This window comes from Rhamphochromis sp. 'chilingali' (assembly GCF_963969265.1).
Source record: "Rhamphochromis sp. 'chilingali' genome assembly, chromosome: 12".
In the NCBI taxonomy this organism is placed as follows: Eukaryota; Metazoa; Chordata; class Actinopteri; order Cichliformes; family Cichlidae; genus Rhamphochromis; species Rhamphochromis sp. 'chilingali'.
Window position 1 is genome coordinate 8,061,039 of NC_137939.1, and position 17,750 is coordinate 8,078,788.

The 17,750-nt window shown below is 41.4% G+C and overlaps 2 protein-coding genes across 3 annotated transcripts in view; one reads left to right on the plus strand and one right to left on the minus strand.

Moving 5' to 3' along the window:
• Positions 1–70: 70 nt before the first annotated feature.
• dcp1a (decapping mRNA 1A) lies at positions 71–11,112 on the minus strand (the record flags this gene model as incomplete). Of its 2 annotated transcripts, none has more annotated exons than XM_080897837.1 (9): positions 71–2,474; positions 3,010–3,231; positions 3,322–3,918; positions 4,789–4,881; positions 5,149–5,287; positions 7,192–7,258; positions 9,527–9,654; positions 10,579–10,619; positions 10,933–11,112. In XM_080897837.1, 9 exons carry the CDS (start codon positions 11,110–11,112, stop codon positions 2,394–2,396), a joined length of 1,548 nt encoding a protein of 515 aa, XP_080753963.1. In that variant the 3' UTR covers positions 71–2,393. The 2 variants fall into 2 exon arrangements, with proteins under 2 accessions (XP_080753963.1, XP_080753962.1); XM_080897836.1 differs by having other exon boundaries at positions 3,322–3,921.
• Positions 11,113–11,155: 43 nt separating this feature from the next.
• Positions 11,156–17,750, plus strand: part of cacna1db (calcium channel, voltage-dependent, L type, alpha 1D subunit, b) — a 92,351-nt gene continuing 85,756 nt past the window's right edge. Inside the window, exons 1-3 of the mRNA XM_080897722.1 lie at positions 11,156–12,811; positions 15,629–16,100; positions 16,559–16,664. Coding sequence (XP_080753848.1) covers positions 12,784–12,811; positions 15,629–16,100; positions 16,559–16,664 — 606 coding nt within the window. The 5' untranslated portion in view covers positions 11,156–12,783. The remainder of the gene's footprint in view (positions 12,812–15,628; positions 16,101–16,558; positions 16,665–17,750) is intronic.

Genomic DNA, 17,750 nt, shown 5'->3' on the forward strand with positions numbered 1-17,750 from the left:
CTGAAGCTTCTCACTGCTCACCAAAACATTGACTCCTCCAAGCAGAAAACAAGAGCAAACAATTACTTTCAAATCTTTAATATCACAAAATATTCAAATTACGCACAATAACATCAATCTTAGAAAAATTTGTGTTATTTGCAAAAACTCTCAAAACCACATGGTGGGCCAATAAGATAAATTAGACCGACGTGTAAAATAACCTTAAAATCTTAAATATGTGACCGGGATTAAAAACAATCTCTAACATTTCAATTATTCTTTATTTAACCAACACATGCAGAGAAAAACAAAGAAAATGTGTTGGCAAAACCATCTCTGACATGAAAAATGAGTTTTTACATGGTAATGAAATGAACAAACGATCCCATTTGCTCCCTGGATGCAGATGTTATTTCACATTTGAAATTTAAACTTTTCCAAATTACAAAAAAACAAAATAAACTTACAAAAAAGTACTGCAAGCAGGAGAAAGACAACTTCAAATATTAAATACCAAGCTGTGATGTCACAATCGAGGCAAGAATTCATGCCGCAAAATAAAAAAAAAATATATACAAAGCAATAATCTCTGCTCTTCTTGTTGCTCACAAATATTAAAAAAATACACTGTTTGGATATTAATGACTTTGTATACTGGTTGTTTAAGTAACTGGATTAATGGCCCAACTACTGAACATCACTGTACCACTGGTCAGAAAACCCTCTAATATTTTCATGCATTTACATCATTTTTCTTCCTTTTTTGTATAAATAGACAACTTTAATAGTTTGAATATGCTGAAATTTTTGTGCGAAAATTCATTGATATATATATTTTTTAGATCTCAGATTTCATGACGTACATTTATTCTTTTTCTTTGCTCACAAACAGCAGCCACTCAGTGGTGTACACGAGGAAAACGGACGCGTTTACTCCTGCTTCCACTGCAGTCTGCAGGGTTTATGGGGACGTGCTGCAGTAGCCTTTTACTGCAAAAAACACCCGAGTTTATTTCATCTTCAACTTATTGACTGCAGCTTGGAAAAACATACTTTGGGGGGGGGTAGATGGGCCTAGAGGTAGTTTAAAGTTTTCAGCGTTAGTCTGGGTAAATGTAGCAACTCAGCTTGTTTGAAGCTATCAAAAGCACATTGGTTTCCACCTGTTTAAGCATTTTACTGCTAAAAGGATCGAAAAGAAACAGAAATCGAAATTTGCTACTTTGGTTTTTCCTTTTTCTCTTAATACTCGAAACATAAATCACTTGCAGACCCCAAAAGGCTCTGTAGTAGCAGACTAAGATATCCCAAAATGCTGGTATCCCTAAAGGCTTTGCGACTGTCGCCTATTGCACATTCCCCTCCGAGAACATCCACGACTGCAAGATCAGCTGGTGGAGGAGAGATGACAGCACAAAGAAGGGGAAGGACGTAGACAAAGCAAGGGTAAGGAGACTTGTGGAAAAACCAAAGGTAGCAAAGGAGCTCGTTTCTGAGTCATAAACATATCACCGTCTGTAACATTATAAAAGCAGCTGAGAGGGATAGGTGATTAGTTTGAGTTCTTGGCTGAAAGTGCTTCTTCTCCAAACAATGATAGAAGTTATTCATCTTCACTGGACGAGAGCTTAAAACTTCCTCAACAAACGCCTGCCAAACACAAAACGCCTGGAATGGCTGCTCAGCATCTTCTTCAGCTTCAAAACGTAGAACGTAAAAAAAACCCAACAAAACGGGGGGAAAGATTGGTTCTGCTTAAACGCCACATAGCAGGATAGCTCAGGTCCCCAGCACAGAGGCCTTTCTCATCACAAGTAGTCGCAGTATAAGTGTGCTCGTGGTGAGAACACCAAACACGTGACGAGTAAGAGAAGCAGCACCTGTGATTCGTACAGCTGCAAAACTATCTGCCTGAGGGTCAGCGGGTTTGAGGTTCCCAAAGCTCCACTGTGGTTCTGTCCTCCAGAGAAAACAAAACAAAACAAAAACAAAACACCAACAGCTAAACTTTATCCAACCATAAAGTTTGACCACATTCAGAAAGTTCAAAAGGAAAAAACAAACAAAAAAACCCCAAAAAAACAAACAAAACATACATCAAGATTTAACTGGGAAAATTTATCTCATTAGTCTTTCCCACAGTAGTTCTGCTTTTCATAGATTTTGACAAAAGATAGATCCAAAACGAGTATTCAGCATCAGGAACAGACGGTTAGATGGTGCGGTGCATGCTGTAATAACCTTTAGCACACAGACTAGTTTTGAAGGGTTTTTTGGTGAACAGTGTGTTGAAAACCTGTTTGCTCCACTTTTTTTTTTTTTTTTTTTTAAACTTCTCCATTAATTGTGTGTATCTTTATTGATCCCGATGAGGTCGGAGCACTAAAAGAGTGGTGATGGATGAAGTAGGACTATAGTTTTACGTTGCCAAAGTCCTTGGATAGGCTCTGCAGGTAAGCATCATGAATGGCACCAAGGAAGTCTGGGTCATTCTAGAAAATCAGGGCAGGAAGAAGAAGAAGAAGAAAAAAAGAAACAGTTTAAGTATGTGGATTTTGCAACCGTTAAACAGCATCAATGGTTTAATATAGCTTTCTGCAACCAGAATGGTCGCCCCCTGCTGGCTGTTAGAGAGAATGCATGGACAACAACTTCACACATGAGAAAATGAGAAAAAAAAGAAAGAGCTAATTTATTTTTTATATACGGTATATAATCCATATTAATATAATTCTACAAGACCATTCATTTTGGGCACACACATGTTTATGTACACAGGAAGCACATTGTTGGTTATTTAGTTCTGGGAAGAACACCTAAGACTTCTGTGGGCGTCTCAGATCTGCCACTGTCTACACACTAAACAATTTTAGACAAGGTCCATTTTTAGTTCCATTGTATGTGTGGAAAAGATATTTAAAGTTATACATAATGTTATAATACAGGGGTAATTAGTACTAGCTTGAACTTTTCTCATGCTATGAAGTGCCGACAGTTTCTTTTATATGCTTTACGCTTCTACTTTACCTTAATGAGGTGTATCAGAGTCTCCTGTAGCTGTGCTTTACTGCAGGGGGCTGCTACAGGTTCTTTAGCTCCTCCAGAGGCTGAGGTGGGCTCAGTGGGTGCAGGAGGGACCATTGACGTTGCTGCCGGTGTCTTATTGAGGGACTGCTGGAAGGCACTGGGGGAAAGCAGCACAGAAACCCCTGATCCTGGAACAGCAAGACTTGGACTCATGGGGACAGCCTGAAAGAGGAAAGAAAAGCAAAAAATGAAATAAGATCAAAAATACTGGATTCAAATTTACCAGAAAAAAAAAAAAATAGCTGAACTCACAGATATTTGTTTAATCAGATTTGGAGACTGAGAGAAAACATCCACGTCCTTTCCGTGTTGGAGAAGGGGTTTTCCCATAGGCTCTCGGAAGCTGTGGGGTGGGACCAATGTGCTTGGCAGGAAGTTAGGTGCGAGGATGGGTTTGTGGTGGTCTGAATTTACAGAAGGTGCTGCCGGTTTGAGTGTGGCGAGGATGTCCTGACCCATATAGGATGTTTGAGCAGTTGGAGGTCCTGCGGTACCAGGAGGAGCAGCTGAAGGCACTATGAGTGGGGACACTGAGGAGTGTAGCTGAGGGTCTGACCTTTGGATCACTGACTGGAATACAGGACTTGGGTGTAGTGCATATGGAGCAGGGAGCAGACCGGGGGCTTGATTCCTCTGGTTGGAACCAGGGTCTTGGGCTGCATGTTGGTGAATGAGGAGAGTGCTTTGTGGAGGTGGAGCAGGATACGGTTGTTTGTGGACATAGGCAGCGGAGGGGTCACTGGAAACAGTGTTGCTCTGCGTGGGCATGGTTGGTAGAGAGGGGTCCTTAGGGAGAGACGAACCAAAGAGCTCCTCCACTGTGATCTGCTTTACCACGGGGTGAGAGCTCTGCTGGGTAAAGAAACAATTACCTCAAATACAGCGGAGCTCAAAAAAAAAAAAAAAAAAATCAAATAACAGAAAACGAATCAAAAACTATTTTGATCATGTATTAATCATTCAGGTTGTTTAATAAGTAAGATTATGAAAGTTTGTTGGAAGCTATACGATTATCATATTTTGACAACATAGTTGGCTGCAAGTTTTGTTTTTGCGTTGCTAATCAGCTGGAGCTTACACTCTGCTGCTCCTGGTGCTATTTTAGCTGTTTAAGCTGTCGTCATCATTGAGCTTTACAAACAGCAAACAGTGTAAGCAGAGGCTTTTTTGGGTAACTATTGGGATTTTAATGCAAAAACAAAAAACTGGCTAATGGGATGAAAAGAAGACTTTTCTGTAAAAATTACAGTCCTTAGACCTGGTAAACATGGAGATGACACAGCTCCACTGCTTGTGATAAATATCTTAGAAATGTATCAGGAAACACAGGCTATAATATATCCAAATATAATAATGGTATATGATTGATTCACAACATGGCCCATTTCCCTTTCCATTTAGTTAACATTGATTGTCCCAAACTGTTCAGTTCATCTTAGCCCCGCATGCAAACCCTGCAGAAAACACAAGCAGCACTCATGGCTGTGACATAAATTGAAGGCACGTATTTGGGTGTCTGTTTGCAATGTTCCTTGCAGCATTCTCTGCTGCCAAATGCTAACTATGTATGGAGTGACAAGGATAAAAACATGCCCTTCTAACTGTCCTCCTCCACACTTTCTATGTGTAGGAGTGACAAGAATGACAAAGCTTTAAACATTTAAAGATACGGTAAACGAAAATTGGAACTCAAATCATTGCTTTGTGTGTGTGTTGTACCTTTTCAGGCTGCGGTGTGATGTGGGGATCTGTAGTGCTGGCAGCTGCTTTTGCTGTCTGTTCAATGGACACATCTGTTTCACCTCCTTGGGACTGCAATTATTGCACAAACATAAAAACATTAGATTATATTGAACTGTTCTCTCCATCTTAAACTGACAACTCCACACCTGAAAAAGACCCAGGTCATTTACCACTGTAATAACTTATATGGATATTCACACAACTTTGTTTTTGTTGTCAAAATTTCCACAAATTAGGGCTCAAATCCTGTCAAACACTATAGTTATACATCAGGTGATCATACTCGTGTGATAACATAAGTCAGATGTTACGTTAACTGCGTGTTTGCCACCTCACCCTCTGGTATTCTTCCTTGGCTTTGCTGAGCAGCTCCAAGATATCGATGCTGCGGGGTTCTGCGACTCCATTGGTTCTCCCCGGCTCTGCCCTCTCAGGTGACTTTTTCTGGGCATGGTCTGCTTCTTGTTTCACAATCCTGGCACAGAGTTAAAGCATGACATATTGCCTGCACACATAACTGTTGTTTGCTTTGTCAGATATTAAGTACTGATGATGTTGGGGTCAGAGTTAATATACTGAACAACCTTACTTTGTTTTTGTTTTTTAAAGTGAAATTACTCAAATTATACAAACCATGCAACGAAAACCAAAATATGAACTAGACAATCCAGGCCCTTACAAATTGCATCTTTGCTTCACAAGAGCACAATGCTGGGACAAATCAACAGATTTCCTAAGTGGGCCAATCGTTGCACAGCTCATTTGCACCATGATCACGGTTTATTTTGATAATTGTCATTAACCTGCTCGCACCCCGACTCATCCCTATGCCTGACTGGCTGAAAATCAGAAGAAGCAAAGTGCCTGGCTCTTTGTTTTGATCTATTAGTTGAGTTGGGAGCTGGGACTCACCAGCAGAACCACTTTTATTCTGAATTTTATTTGAAATGGGAAAGCAGAAATCCTAAGTTCTGAGATGGAATGCCTCCTCAAGTTGGATTTCTCACTGAGAATAATCAGAAAGCCCCACCAACCCTGACTTTACAATCCAAGATGGTGGCAGTAAGCGTAAACAATAGCAAAACATTAAAACTTCATTTCTACTGTTGGCCTTGGAACGGTTCGCAGCCGAGTGTGAAGCGGTGGGAATGAGAATCAGCACCTCCAAATCTGAGGCCATGGTCCTCAGCCGGAAAAGGGTGGAGTGCCCACTCTGGGTCCGGGACGAGAACCTGCTCCAAGTGGAGGAGTTTAAGTATCTCAGGGTCTTGTTCACAAGTGATAGGAGAAGGGAGCGGGAGATCGACAGATGGATTGGTGCAGCGGCTGCAGTGATGCGGACGCTGTACCGTCTGTTGTGGTGAAGAGGGAGCTGAGTGTAAAAGCGAAGCTCTCAATTTACCGGTCGATCTACGTCCCTACCCTCACCTATGGCCACGAGCTGTGGGGAGTGACTGAAAGAACGAGATCGCGGATACAAGCGGCAGAAATGGGCTTCCTCCGAAGGGTGGCTGGCCTCTCCCTTAGAGATAGGGTGAGAAGTTCGGCCATTCGGGAGGGGCTCAGAGTAGAGCCGCTGCTCCTCCACATCGAAAGGAGCCAGCTGAGGTGGTTCGGGCATCTGTCAAGGATGCCTCCTGGGCGAGGTTTTCCGGGCATGTCCCACTGGGAGGAGGCCCAGAGGCAGACCCAGGATACGCTGGAGAGATTATATCTCTCGGCTGGCCTGGGAACGCCTTGGTGTTCCCCCAGATAAGCTGGAGGAGGTGGCTGGGGAGAGGGAGGTCTGGGCTTCTCTGCTTGGGCAGCTGCCCCCGCGACCCGGCCCCGGATAAGCGGAAGAAAATGGATGGATGGATACTACTGTTGCGTATGTGTGACCTGCTAAATAAGCCGTACATTATATTGCTAGTGATGAATGAAAAGCTCTACAATGCTCCCGAGCAAAACAAAGTCTGTTTTTCCTCGATTTTTTTCACTTTACTGCACCGTAGTCAACTTGGGAGTGACGTGATTGCTCCTTTTACCTTGCAAGATGGAGATGGCAGTCTTACTTTTAAGGTGGAGCCTGAATCTTACATCCCGCTGCATGGTTGGTTCATGGTCTGATTTGCTTTTCATGGGGCTCCTATATTTTTGTTTAATTTGAATTATTCTGTATTAAAAACTCCTTACACTGCATCAACTTTATGGCATCTTATATGTGGAGTTGTTCAAACCCTGCATTTAGTGAACATAACAGACCTCCACATTTCCAGAAAGTACACATTGTAATTCAATTTGGAAATACAAATCAAACTTGATAAGTGGAAAAAACAGACAAACGTAAAGCCTTGCCCAATTTCATCCACTTCCTCCATCAAATGTCTGGCTACTTACTTGACCATGAGCTGAGCGATGCGTTGACAATCCTTCTTGTCATAGAACCAAATACTATAGATACCCACTGTTAAAAACACAGATACAAATAATGCATTTAATAACACTGACAGCAGACACCAGTTTATACAAAACTCTTTAAAACAAACCCGACCCTTCATAAATACAGCTAAAGGAACTATATGATTTTTAAGTCTTTTTAAGATTATTAATTTAGTCAGCTTTGTGACTTAACATAATTGAGCCATCCAAGAAAACACTGAAAACAACACTAAATGAGCACTGTACATGACTGCACATTAGTGGACCTTAGGATCAATGAGAATCTGACAGTCCAAAGCAGTGAAGTTACAAAACAATCAAACACAAAAAGGAGAAGTTCATCTGTGGAGAGCTAACACAGCATTCACCGACACCAAACGGAAAACAAGCAAACTGCACATTTGCAGTTTCTGATGAAAAACAATAATTTTATATGAAGCTGCTCATGCTTTGTGTGTGTCTATGTGATGAAACACTGGTGTATTCAAGTTCCCTCTAAAGCCTGAGGTAACCTAGCAACCCAAGTGCTTGCCTCCCTGGAGCATCCCCTGCTACCAACGGGAACACAAAGTGTTGTAAACAGGTGTATGCACAAGTCCAAGTACACACCCCAGCAACAGACATCTGAAACTTTGAGCGCACGCATCAGCCTGCAGAAGAGATTTCAAACACACCTGGAGCAGCATTAACATCCCTCTGAAGAATCCATCCTCTCCGTGTTCGACTCTATGCTCGTCAAACAATCATCTTTCAGCAATATCAGCCTTCATTATTTTTAATTGGAGAGAGGAGTCTCAGGAGCATCATCTACATCCTGCTCTCACTTTCTCTCACAAACCTGAACTCTACCTAGAGAGCAATCACAAACAGCAAAACAGACTTCAGGCAGAGAACAAACAAAGGCTCCTCAGCCCGTAACTTATCTTACTGAAAAGCTCAAATGGGCAGTGCAAACCTTCGTGTGGAACAAATGATCAAAAACCGTTTACTCTGACCCGCCTTACAGTGACCATCAGCTGTCAGACGAGCATCTTCACAGCCTGAGGAACACCTTCAACCACTTTATCTGCCCGCAACCTAACACACTTTGAGGAATTAAAATGAAAACAGCAGCAGTCGGACTCCTGTGAAGCACCTGGAAAAGCTTCTGACTTGGATATCAACAAAAACATTACATCATGTCTTCCATACCAGGCAGGCTGATAGGCAAGCCGAGTCCTAAAGGGGAGCAGTCCACTCTGACGCTGAGCCTGGCCATGTTATTTTTTCTCATTAGCAAACAAATGGGAAAACAATCCAACTCCTTGTTCATTGCCTTAATGAAACTTCTGTTCAGACTTTTGATAGATTACCTCGGTGGGAGCACTGTCAGTTACTTTCTGAGGATTTGAGGATTTATTTCCAGCCTTTTCATCTGATACTACTCCCTGCTGAACTCATAACGCTAAACGATTTCACTGGAATAAGCCTTCAGGAAAAAACGCAGCAGGCATAAAAATATTTATATAATAGAAGCCTAATTCACCCCTTAGAGCCAAAAGTTTTTTTGTTTGTTGGTCCAATACAGAATGAAAACTGTGGCCACACAAAGCTGAATACTGTGTGGTTTGACAGACCAGTCTGAGGCCATGAATGACAAGGTCTTCCTCCTTGATTCTCCAAGATACAAGAAGGACTTCAAGCAAAAGGGAGAAGAGCTGTTCCAGAGAACACTGGGAAAGTGTCTGTCCAGCATTTTCAAAGGTACTAATGTGTTCTGGCATTATTGCTTTTGAGCAGGAAAAATGAAATAAAACCAATACAGCAAACAAACTTAACACAAAATCTATATGTAGAGAAACGCAGAAATTCTTTGAATACAACATTTTTCATTTTTTTCTAAAGTTCATGAATTAAAAACTAAGAGTGCGGTAACATTTAGATAAAGGTTAAAAGTTTACTGACTGTTTGGATATTTACTTTTTTCAGTTAATTTGTGATTTTTCTTGCCCAAATTATCATCTCTTTTTGTCTAAAGCGGAGCCTTTCAAAGCTATGGTAAATGTTTCTCTTCGACACTACCTTTTGTGATACAGCGCTATATTATGGGAGAAACATTGTACTAGAGAAATATTATGTAGCTGAGAAACATTGGCTGATATTCTGGGATGGTGGTCTTTTTTTGTTCCCTCAAACTTTGAGAAGCTGTGAAGTACTGCAGCACATCTGATTTCAGTCCAAGCATACACAGAAATATGAATCTCCTGCACATGACATCTGCAGTTTCTGTGTAACTGGACAACAAAACACTCACAGTTGCCATTTCTGTAGAGCAAGAATGGATCCTGTAGCTGAAACTCCAGGTCTTTATTGATTGGCTCTACAAGGTTCTCCGTGCTCAGTCGATTCATGATGGTGAAGCCATGGTGAGGGGAAGCAGACCTTTCAGGGACAAAAAACATAAAACATCACCTCACTGATATGACATATCTCTGTGTCGATTAGTTTAGTCATCCATGAATGATTTTTTTATGACAAAGAATTAACACATTTAGAAAAAAAAAGTTCACTGATTTTCAGATTAGTTTGGCCTCTTCATCCCATTTTTCAAACCCTGGCTGCTGCTCTCTGGCCATGTGGTATGTGGTCGCCTAAACTGGCACAGATCTCATTGTCTTTGATCACTACCCAGTGCTCCTGATAATGGCTGAAGGTAGGGATGTAAGATTGAAAGTTTCCCTTTAGGACTCTGCTCTTTCTTTACCACTGCTGATCTGTAAACCATCTGCATCGCTGCAGATGTGGCCCCGATCAGTCCGTCAATTTCACGCTCCCCTCAATTGTGTACAAGATCCAAATAGCAAATAATCCCTTACATGGAGGGAGCACTCCACCCTTTTCTAGCTGAGAACTATGGCCTCAGGCTTGGAGGTAGGTTGGAGGATTCTCAGATATTGTAAATGAGAATTTCTGAGAATTACATAATTCTCAATTTTGTGAAAAATATTCATATTAATCAATAACCAATTAAATCGGTTGCTAACATTTCGTTATTTTCAAATGAATATATGAACAGCCCTCAAAACAACGATGCGCGTTAAAGCTGTTTATCAAACAAGTCTTTACACTTCAAGTGGAATTAATTACTAAAACTTTTACTTATTATTTTCCTGTTTAAACAGGGTGTGATTTTCGTTCTGTGAGCGGACAAAAATCACATGCAATCTAATTCGTGTTTGTTTACAAAGACTGAGGCCTGCACACGTGCGTAGAACACGTCAAATGACAGCGCGTGAAACGTAAGAACAGGTAAACAAGTCCTCGCGGTCAACGCGTTACATTCCTATAAAAGCCTCACGTGCTTACCTTGTATAAACAAACAGGGTGCCCTCGATTTCAGTCTTCTCCTGTAAAATAAAAAGTGAAGGTGTGAGTCAGAAACGATAAACATGCTGAATAATAGCAAAGGACGCTGTTAGCACAACTATAGCTAGCGGATAAAAGATTACGCTTATTGGTATTTAAAAAATAAATAAATAAATTTTTTTCAAAATGACAGTGGTGGCGAAACACAACGTGTGTAAGCATTACCTGGATAAAGTTCACTTCCGCAAATATTATCAAATTTCTTTGTATTTTTGTGTTTATACAGAACAGCTAGCATGCTAAGTCAAATAGCTTTGACGGCTTTCCGCAAAGTCACGTTACTTACAAACTTACCCACTCATTCGCCTTGGAGTTGAAGTTATATAGAGCCACCTGGCCGGTAACATCGAGCAATTTGTTTATGTATGGATCTTGCCTCTGTAGAGCAGCTAAGCTCATCATATGTCCAGCATTTACGGTCTCCATTTTGGATATGATTGTTGCTCCCACACGGACGGAATTCAGCAGACACATATAACTTCCGCTGTCCCCGGAAACCACGGCTCTTTAAAAAAGTTTCCGAGGCACTGATTTTTTCCGCATATTAATCCGAACTGTAATTGTGGTCAGTCGCATTTAGCTAGAGCTAGAGAGTGCTTAAATACAAAATGTTTCTAGGAAAAAAACTCTGGTGACTCTTTTGAGCTTCAAAGTCGATCAAATAATAATAATAACTTATAATAATCGTGGCATGATTAGATATTTACGATAGGATATAATTTCCAAATAGTAAAACCTATTTGAGGAAAACCAGTTAAAGAAAAACGATATTTATGGCTGTGTGTTTTAATTCGAAACCTCTGTGACACTTTACGTCTACTTTAGTTTATGTTCTTTATTTGAAATCGCACTCATCTGTAGTCACGTTAAATCCTAACTTTGCTCGAAATGGCAGACTGATAGTGAAAAGTTAAAACGCCCCTGTGTCCTGGCGTGACCTTTTTGTGCTTATTGTAATTATTTGGACATAATACTTTAAACCCATTGCGTGCATAGTGGGATTGTGCAGGATTGCTGTCCGGACCGAGCTGCATCTGCCTCCCTCACCTGCAGTTTATGGAACAGTGGAGCAGGATTATAATCTGAGGATTACGCGCCACCGTGAAACTTTATCCCGCAGGCTCAGGTAATCCAATCACGGGTAACCTTCCAGCACCGCTCTAACAACCCATTTCCTCTCGAATCTTCGCGGAGAGAGGACAGAAAAAAGCGCAATGAGGCCCCCGAGAAGAGCCAGGTGATCTAATGCCGTTAATCATAAGGGCAAGACCCCTGCGGGGTAAGTCCGAGCGTTTAACTCTTCATATGGATAGGATAGGATAAGATAGGGACATGGTATTCATCCTCAAATACAGAAATTTCCCTCTTAAGGGAAAGTATAGTTGTCACCATTTGTTTCTAGCAGATTTATCACTGTTCCGACTGGTTTCTTTTGTGCAGTCACGTGTCTCATGACCTTCTTACAGCACTTAACCGAATCGTAAAGGATAAACAGATTCGGAGGTTTTGAAACCCGTGGATAGTTTTAAAGCAGGTACACGGCTGTACTTTAAACGACCTTTAATTGCAGCCTTGCAGCAGTTTTTAATTTAGGATCATACAATTTAATATAGTGAGATAGATATACATTTCTCCCTGTCTTCGTTGCTCTCTGATGTCATCGCACGACTTAATTCTCCAGTCAGATGATTTGTTTTTAGAGGGGTTTTTTTAAAGCAGCATCTGGCGTCTAGAGTTAAAAACATTTAAATGTTTACGTTGAGATGATCTCATTCGCTCTTTGCAAGTTTCCCAATAGGAAGCAACAGGTGCATTTCCAGTTGGTGGGCGCGCGTGATTTCAGCACAGTGGAGCCCACGCGATTGCTCCAACTTGTGTCAGTCCGTCCCCAGCCACAGAGAGGATAATTGACAGCACTGGATTGACTACCCCTGCCAGCGCGTCCTCTCGGATACGCCGTGAATCTGCAGGCAGGCACCCGGATGTGGCGAAAATGTTTGGCGCTCCTCTCAGGGTCTGCGCTCGGAAAACATTTTATGATTCAGGTTAAAGGCTCTGTTCAGGTTTCGCGCCTTCGACACCTTCGGACGGTTTTTCCAACGATGAGTTGGATTTAAAACGGATCTTTTCGATGTGGATTCGAGGATGCAAGAAGCAGATGAACAGTCTGAAGGTAAAAAAAAACAAAACCTAAAACGTGCGTGTGGAAGCGCAGGAGGAGAGTTGGAGCGCAGCAGAGAGAGAGGGTGAGGGGGCGAGAGCGCTCGTTTGGTTTATTCTCTGGATGTCTGATTAATCCGTGTGATTATATGCTCTGAGTCGTGGCTGCTGCTGACATGTTTTTTCCCCTCCTCAACTTATTCCAGTGCAGGGATTGTGTATTAACACTGTAAGCGCTTGTAGGCTACATTATTGTGATAACATCAGTAATCAGATCCACTGGGAAGCGAGTTGAGGCTAGTTCTCCGAAAAATGGTTGACTATAACAGTCATTCTGAAACCATGTGACAGGATGCTTTGAATATATTCGCTCTGCAGAACAAGCTGCGAGACCCTAAATGAACTTTTTAAAAGTAAATTCCTTCTCTTCTAAGTTTTTCTTTTAGAGTTTAGAAGCTGTCCAAACAAAAGCAGCAAAACTCGACCACAGCAACAGTCAACAGCTGTTTTGCAGCATCTTGTGACAGATGTGCGACATCCAGCAGAAGCGCTGGGTTAATTCCTTTTACATGTCGGACAGGCTGTGACTATTATTAACTAGCAGCGTGCACTTGTTCTGCTGCACCTGTGGCGGTGGTGTATCGCTGTATGAGGATGGGTGGTGCTGAAATGTTTTGAATGCACCTCTCACCTGCGATCGCGCTGACATCAAGCGCAATTAAAGTGAAGTGACGTTTTGGATAGACTTCCCCGCATAATAAACTATCATGTTTTAACTATGAGCGTCGAGTCATCGTGACTATGATTTTGCACAGACGAACACAGAATATTGATGAAAAGTAATAAAATTAAGGCGCTTGCCTGAAATCTGATAAAGGAACCAACTTTGTCTAATCATTACCTTTTAAAAGAAAAGCTTTATTCTTCTCAGATTTTGTGCCTCTCTCTCATATTGCACATGACCCACACAAATCGATTCCTCATTTCTTTTTTCTTTCTTTCTTTTTCTTTATGTGCTTAGTTGTGTGTTGGAGCTGTTTTTGCTGGATGACACGGCCAGTCTATAGCTGACAACACTCCCCGATGTGACTGTGCTATAGAGTTGCAGTGTGCGACTGTGTCAAGGGCACTGACTTTTTAGCTCATGGTCTGCATTGATTTTAATGACTCTCTCTGTCTCTCCCATTCATGCAGGCTGTTCTGCTTTCTCTTTCTATAGCTGTCTTTTCTGGGCTCCTTTCAAGCCCGTCATCACCATAATTATAATCACCATAATCACCTCTTCTTCTTATTTTTCTGCCCATTTTATCTCTGGATGGGTTCTTAAAGGACAGTTAATTGCATATTAAGCAAGTAAATGTACAAGGCAAGTTTAAATGTGAAGTAGTGATAATGTTGTCGACATTATATATGTATGTCCACTGCCATTAGGCTCCCAATAGAGTTTTGCAAAAAGCTGAATTGAAATTCTAGCGGTTATCTTCAGTCTCCTCATTCATTGGGAAAGCATAGTGGTGTCCTTGTTTGAAAAGCACTTTAAAGACTGATTTTTAAGACCAAGACCAAGACTATGGGTATTATTTATGAGTCCTATAATGACAATTTTATTTAAAAGTAATCTCATTTTATTGTCACAGCAGGTTGTGGATTACACCTTTATGTGACCAGCTGATCTTTTTTGTAGACTTCCATCCCTTTGCCAACAGTGAAAATGCAAAGTGCTTTTTGATGGGCAAAAAATACAACATCCATGCTAATAACATGGCTGAAGGGTATTTTTCCCATCGCTTGTTCACTCTTATACTTTGAATTTATCAGCCATTATAAATGTCTCTGCCAATATATGGACTAATAGCTGAAATAGCCAATATATCAGAAACATATTGGCACAAATTGTATTTATAATTTTCTAAAAAAATTTAATGTTCCCCACATCCATCCCTAAGATTACGGGTACAAGACAGAAAAAACCCCAATTTGATATAATAACATAAACAGTATACATAATAGGGATGGGGGGACTCGTTCTCCTTAACTCACCATCAGTTCATGAGTGTGCCATTATTATGTACATTAACAAGACAAAAACAGCAGCATTATGATAGCCATTCAGTGAAAGGCAGCCAGGTGGTTCTGAATCTTTCCAGAGAGTTGGCTCTACTGTACCTCAGTTTTTATAACACAGCATAGAAAGCATTTCTCTAACCCAGATTTTAAAGAATGGAGTCTTGTCTTTTTGACAATCAAGAAAATACATCTGTGAGATGTTAAAGGAGCAAACACAATTGTCTTTGCTGGTGCTGCGGAAATCGTGACCTCCAAAGGCAGGAGAGCCACAAGATGGAGATGCCACTGTGTTTTGTCTACACAAGAATGTCAGGGCCTCAAAAAATATTCTTCCGAAAACTGTTCAATGATTGGCTGTGGCAAAACATGCGAGCTGGAGTGGCTGGTTCTTGATGGAAGTGTAAACACGTTGAGCTAATATTAGGATATATTTCTGCAAGCTTATCATTTGAATAGTGTAGATTAAGAACACATTTTAGGCAATTTTTCTAGAGCCTTTGTTTTGCTCCATGAGCATAGATGAATACTCTGAATGTTAGTGTAGATTTTGGATATGTTACTTTTTGCATAGGGATTCAAAGTGAGTATATCATCTGTATTATTACTAGCTGGCAGATATGAGCCTGAAATTGTAAAAATGTGGAAAGGATTTTGGAATGTTGCAGCTTTTCTGCAATGCCTCCAATGACACACATGTTCAGGTGTTTTTGTTTATAACTTCAATCTCAAAATATTATCCCTGTTTCCCACTCTCTCTCTCCAGGGGCACAGTATGCCAGCAACAGAAGGACCACTACCCCAACTGACACCTCAGCTCCCTGGTCAGAAAGAAACACCCATCTGCACCAGCTCCATCCATCACAGTCCCTTCATCCTCCAGCTAGCACCGGCAAGCCCGTCGGCTCCGCTCATGGCCTCCTCGGGCCCAACAACTCCATTCAGGGTCCCGGTGGAGCTGCACCCGGAGTCAGCCCGGTCCTCGCTTGGCATGCCGCCATTAGCGCAGCCCGGCAAGCGCAGGGCGATCCTGAAAAGCCCAATATAAGTTCACGTCCCCCAGTTTGTACCACTTCTACGCCAGCTCCTGTGGGCTCACTGGCACAGAAGAAGAGGCAGCAGTATGCCAAAAGCAAAAAGCAGGGAGGATCCACCAGCGGCAGACCGCCCAGAGCCCTTTTCTGCCTCACCCTCAACAATCCGATCCGCAGAGCCTGCATCAGTCTGGTGGAGTGGAAGTATCTTTTAGCTCAGGGACCAGCAGGCGTCTGGGTGTCTCAGTGCATTTGGTGTCTTTGTGTGGATGGATTGTGTCACAGAGCAGCGAGTGAATGAAAGTATAAATGAATCTGTCAGTGAGATAAATAACTCAGTTTCATGATCTGAAATTGGATGCTGATTCCAAATTCTGAACTTGTAATTAGAAGGGAGGGTCCATGGAGACGAGTCATTAGCTAAACTGCTAGTTGGGGGATGGATTAGAAAAACAACGGTTATATGCAAGTTTCGGTGAAATAAGGACATTTTATCATTAGCTACATTTCTATAACTTTTTAAAAATGTGCATATACCCCCCCCCCCAAAAAAAAATCAAAAAACTGTTAACAGGATAATGACAGTTATCTTAATCTATTAGTACGATATAAAATACTTTTAGTGGTCTTACTTACCGTGTTCCTTAACCACCTCCTTTCAGGCCCTTTGATATCTTTATACTGCTGTCTATTTTTGCCAACTGTGTGGCCTTAGCCATCTACATCCCCTTTCCTGGAGACGACTCCAACTCTACCAACCAAGAACTGGTGAGTAGTAACAAGGATGTTATTCATGTAATCGTGTGTTAACCCTTTCAGTTTATGTATGCCTGTTTGTGGTCAGCTGGGTGTACTGTGGGACGGTGCAGGACTTCAAAGGCTTGGTTAGGTGTCATGTTACACATTTGGATGATTTTGTTGTTGTTTGTAGTAGAGCAGGGCGATATGATCAAAAATATTTATCACGATATACATTTGAAAATTTGTGATAACAATATAACCGAGGATATAACTGACACTAGACAAAATACTTTACAACTCCACAACTTTATTAGTGCAAAAAACAAGCAAACCCATCAATGTATTTTCTAAACAAGCAGCTTTTATGTGCATTAAAGTTATATAAAAATTTAACAGTGCAAATGCAAATTCCTTGCTGACAGTTTAACCAAAAGGCATTTCCAGTGGAAATTGGCCGACATGTCCTCAGCATAACCATGTATAATATCCACAAAACTTAAAAAGAGGTTATACACACACACACAATACGGTAATATTATGTTGAAGCGCAGTACGTATCACTCCGCGAGGTTCCTGCCTACGATAGCCGTAATGCTCCGAAAATCAATCAAGCGGTGCGGCCTTGTAGCTTAGCAAAGTCATACTGAAACATTTGACAGATTTTCAAGCGACGTGTACCACATAAAATCATTTCAAGGTCAGTAAACACAACCAGAATTCATACATAAAGCACACGGGATTATAAGGGGCACTGTCGATTTTCAGGAAAATCAAAGGATTGATTTTAAGTGTGCCGTATTTTCCAAAAAAACACAGTAATAACGACAGCCCGCTTGCATGCTCTACCAAAAATAGTGCTTTGTTGTATATCTGACGGACGAAAGCTAAACCAGTTCCACACCACTGAAGTTGCAGCATTTTTACAAACCAATTCTGGTTCATCCGTTTCATTCAACGATCCGCTTTCGCCCTTCTCATTTTCCGTCGCCGCCATGCTTTTTCCGCCGTGTGCATATGAAAACAAAGGCACTGCGCATGCGCGTTTTACCCATATTCTACCGCGATATTTCATTTTCTTATCGTTGCCCAACATTATACCGGTATTACCGTGAA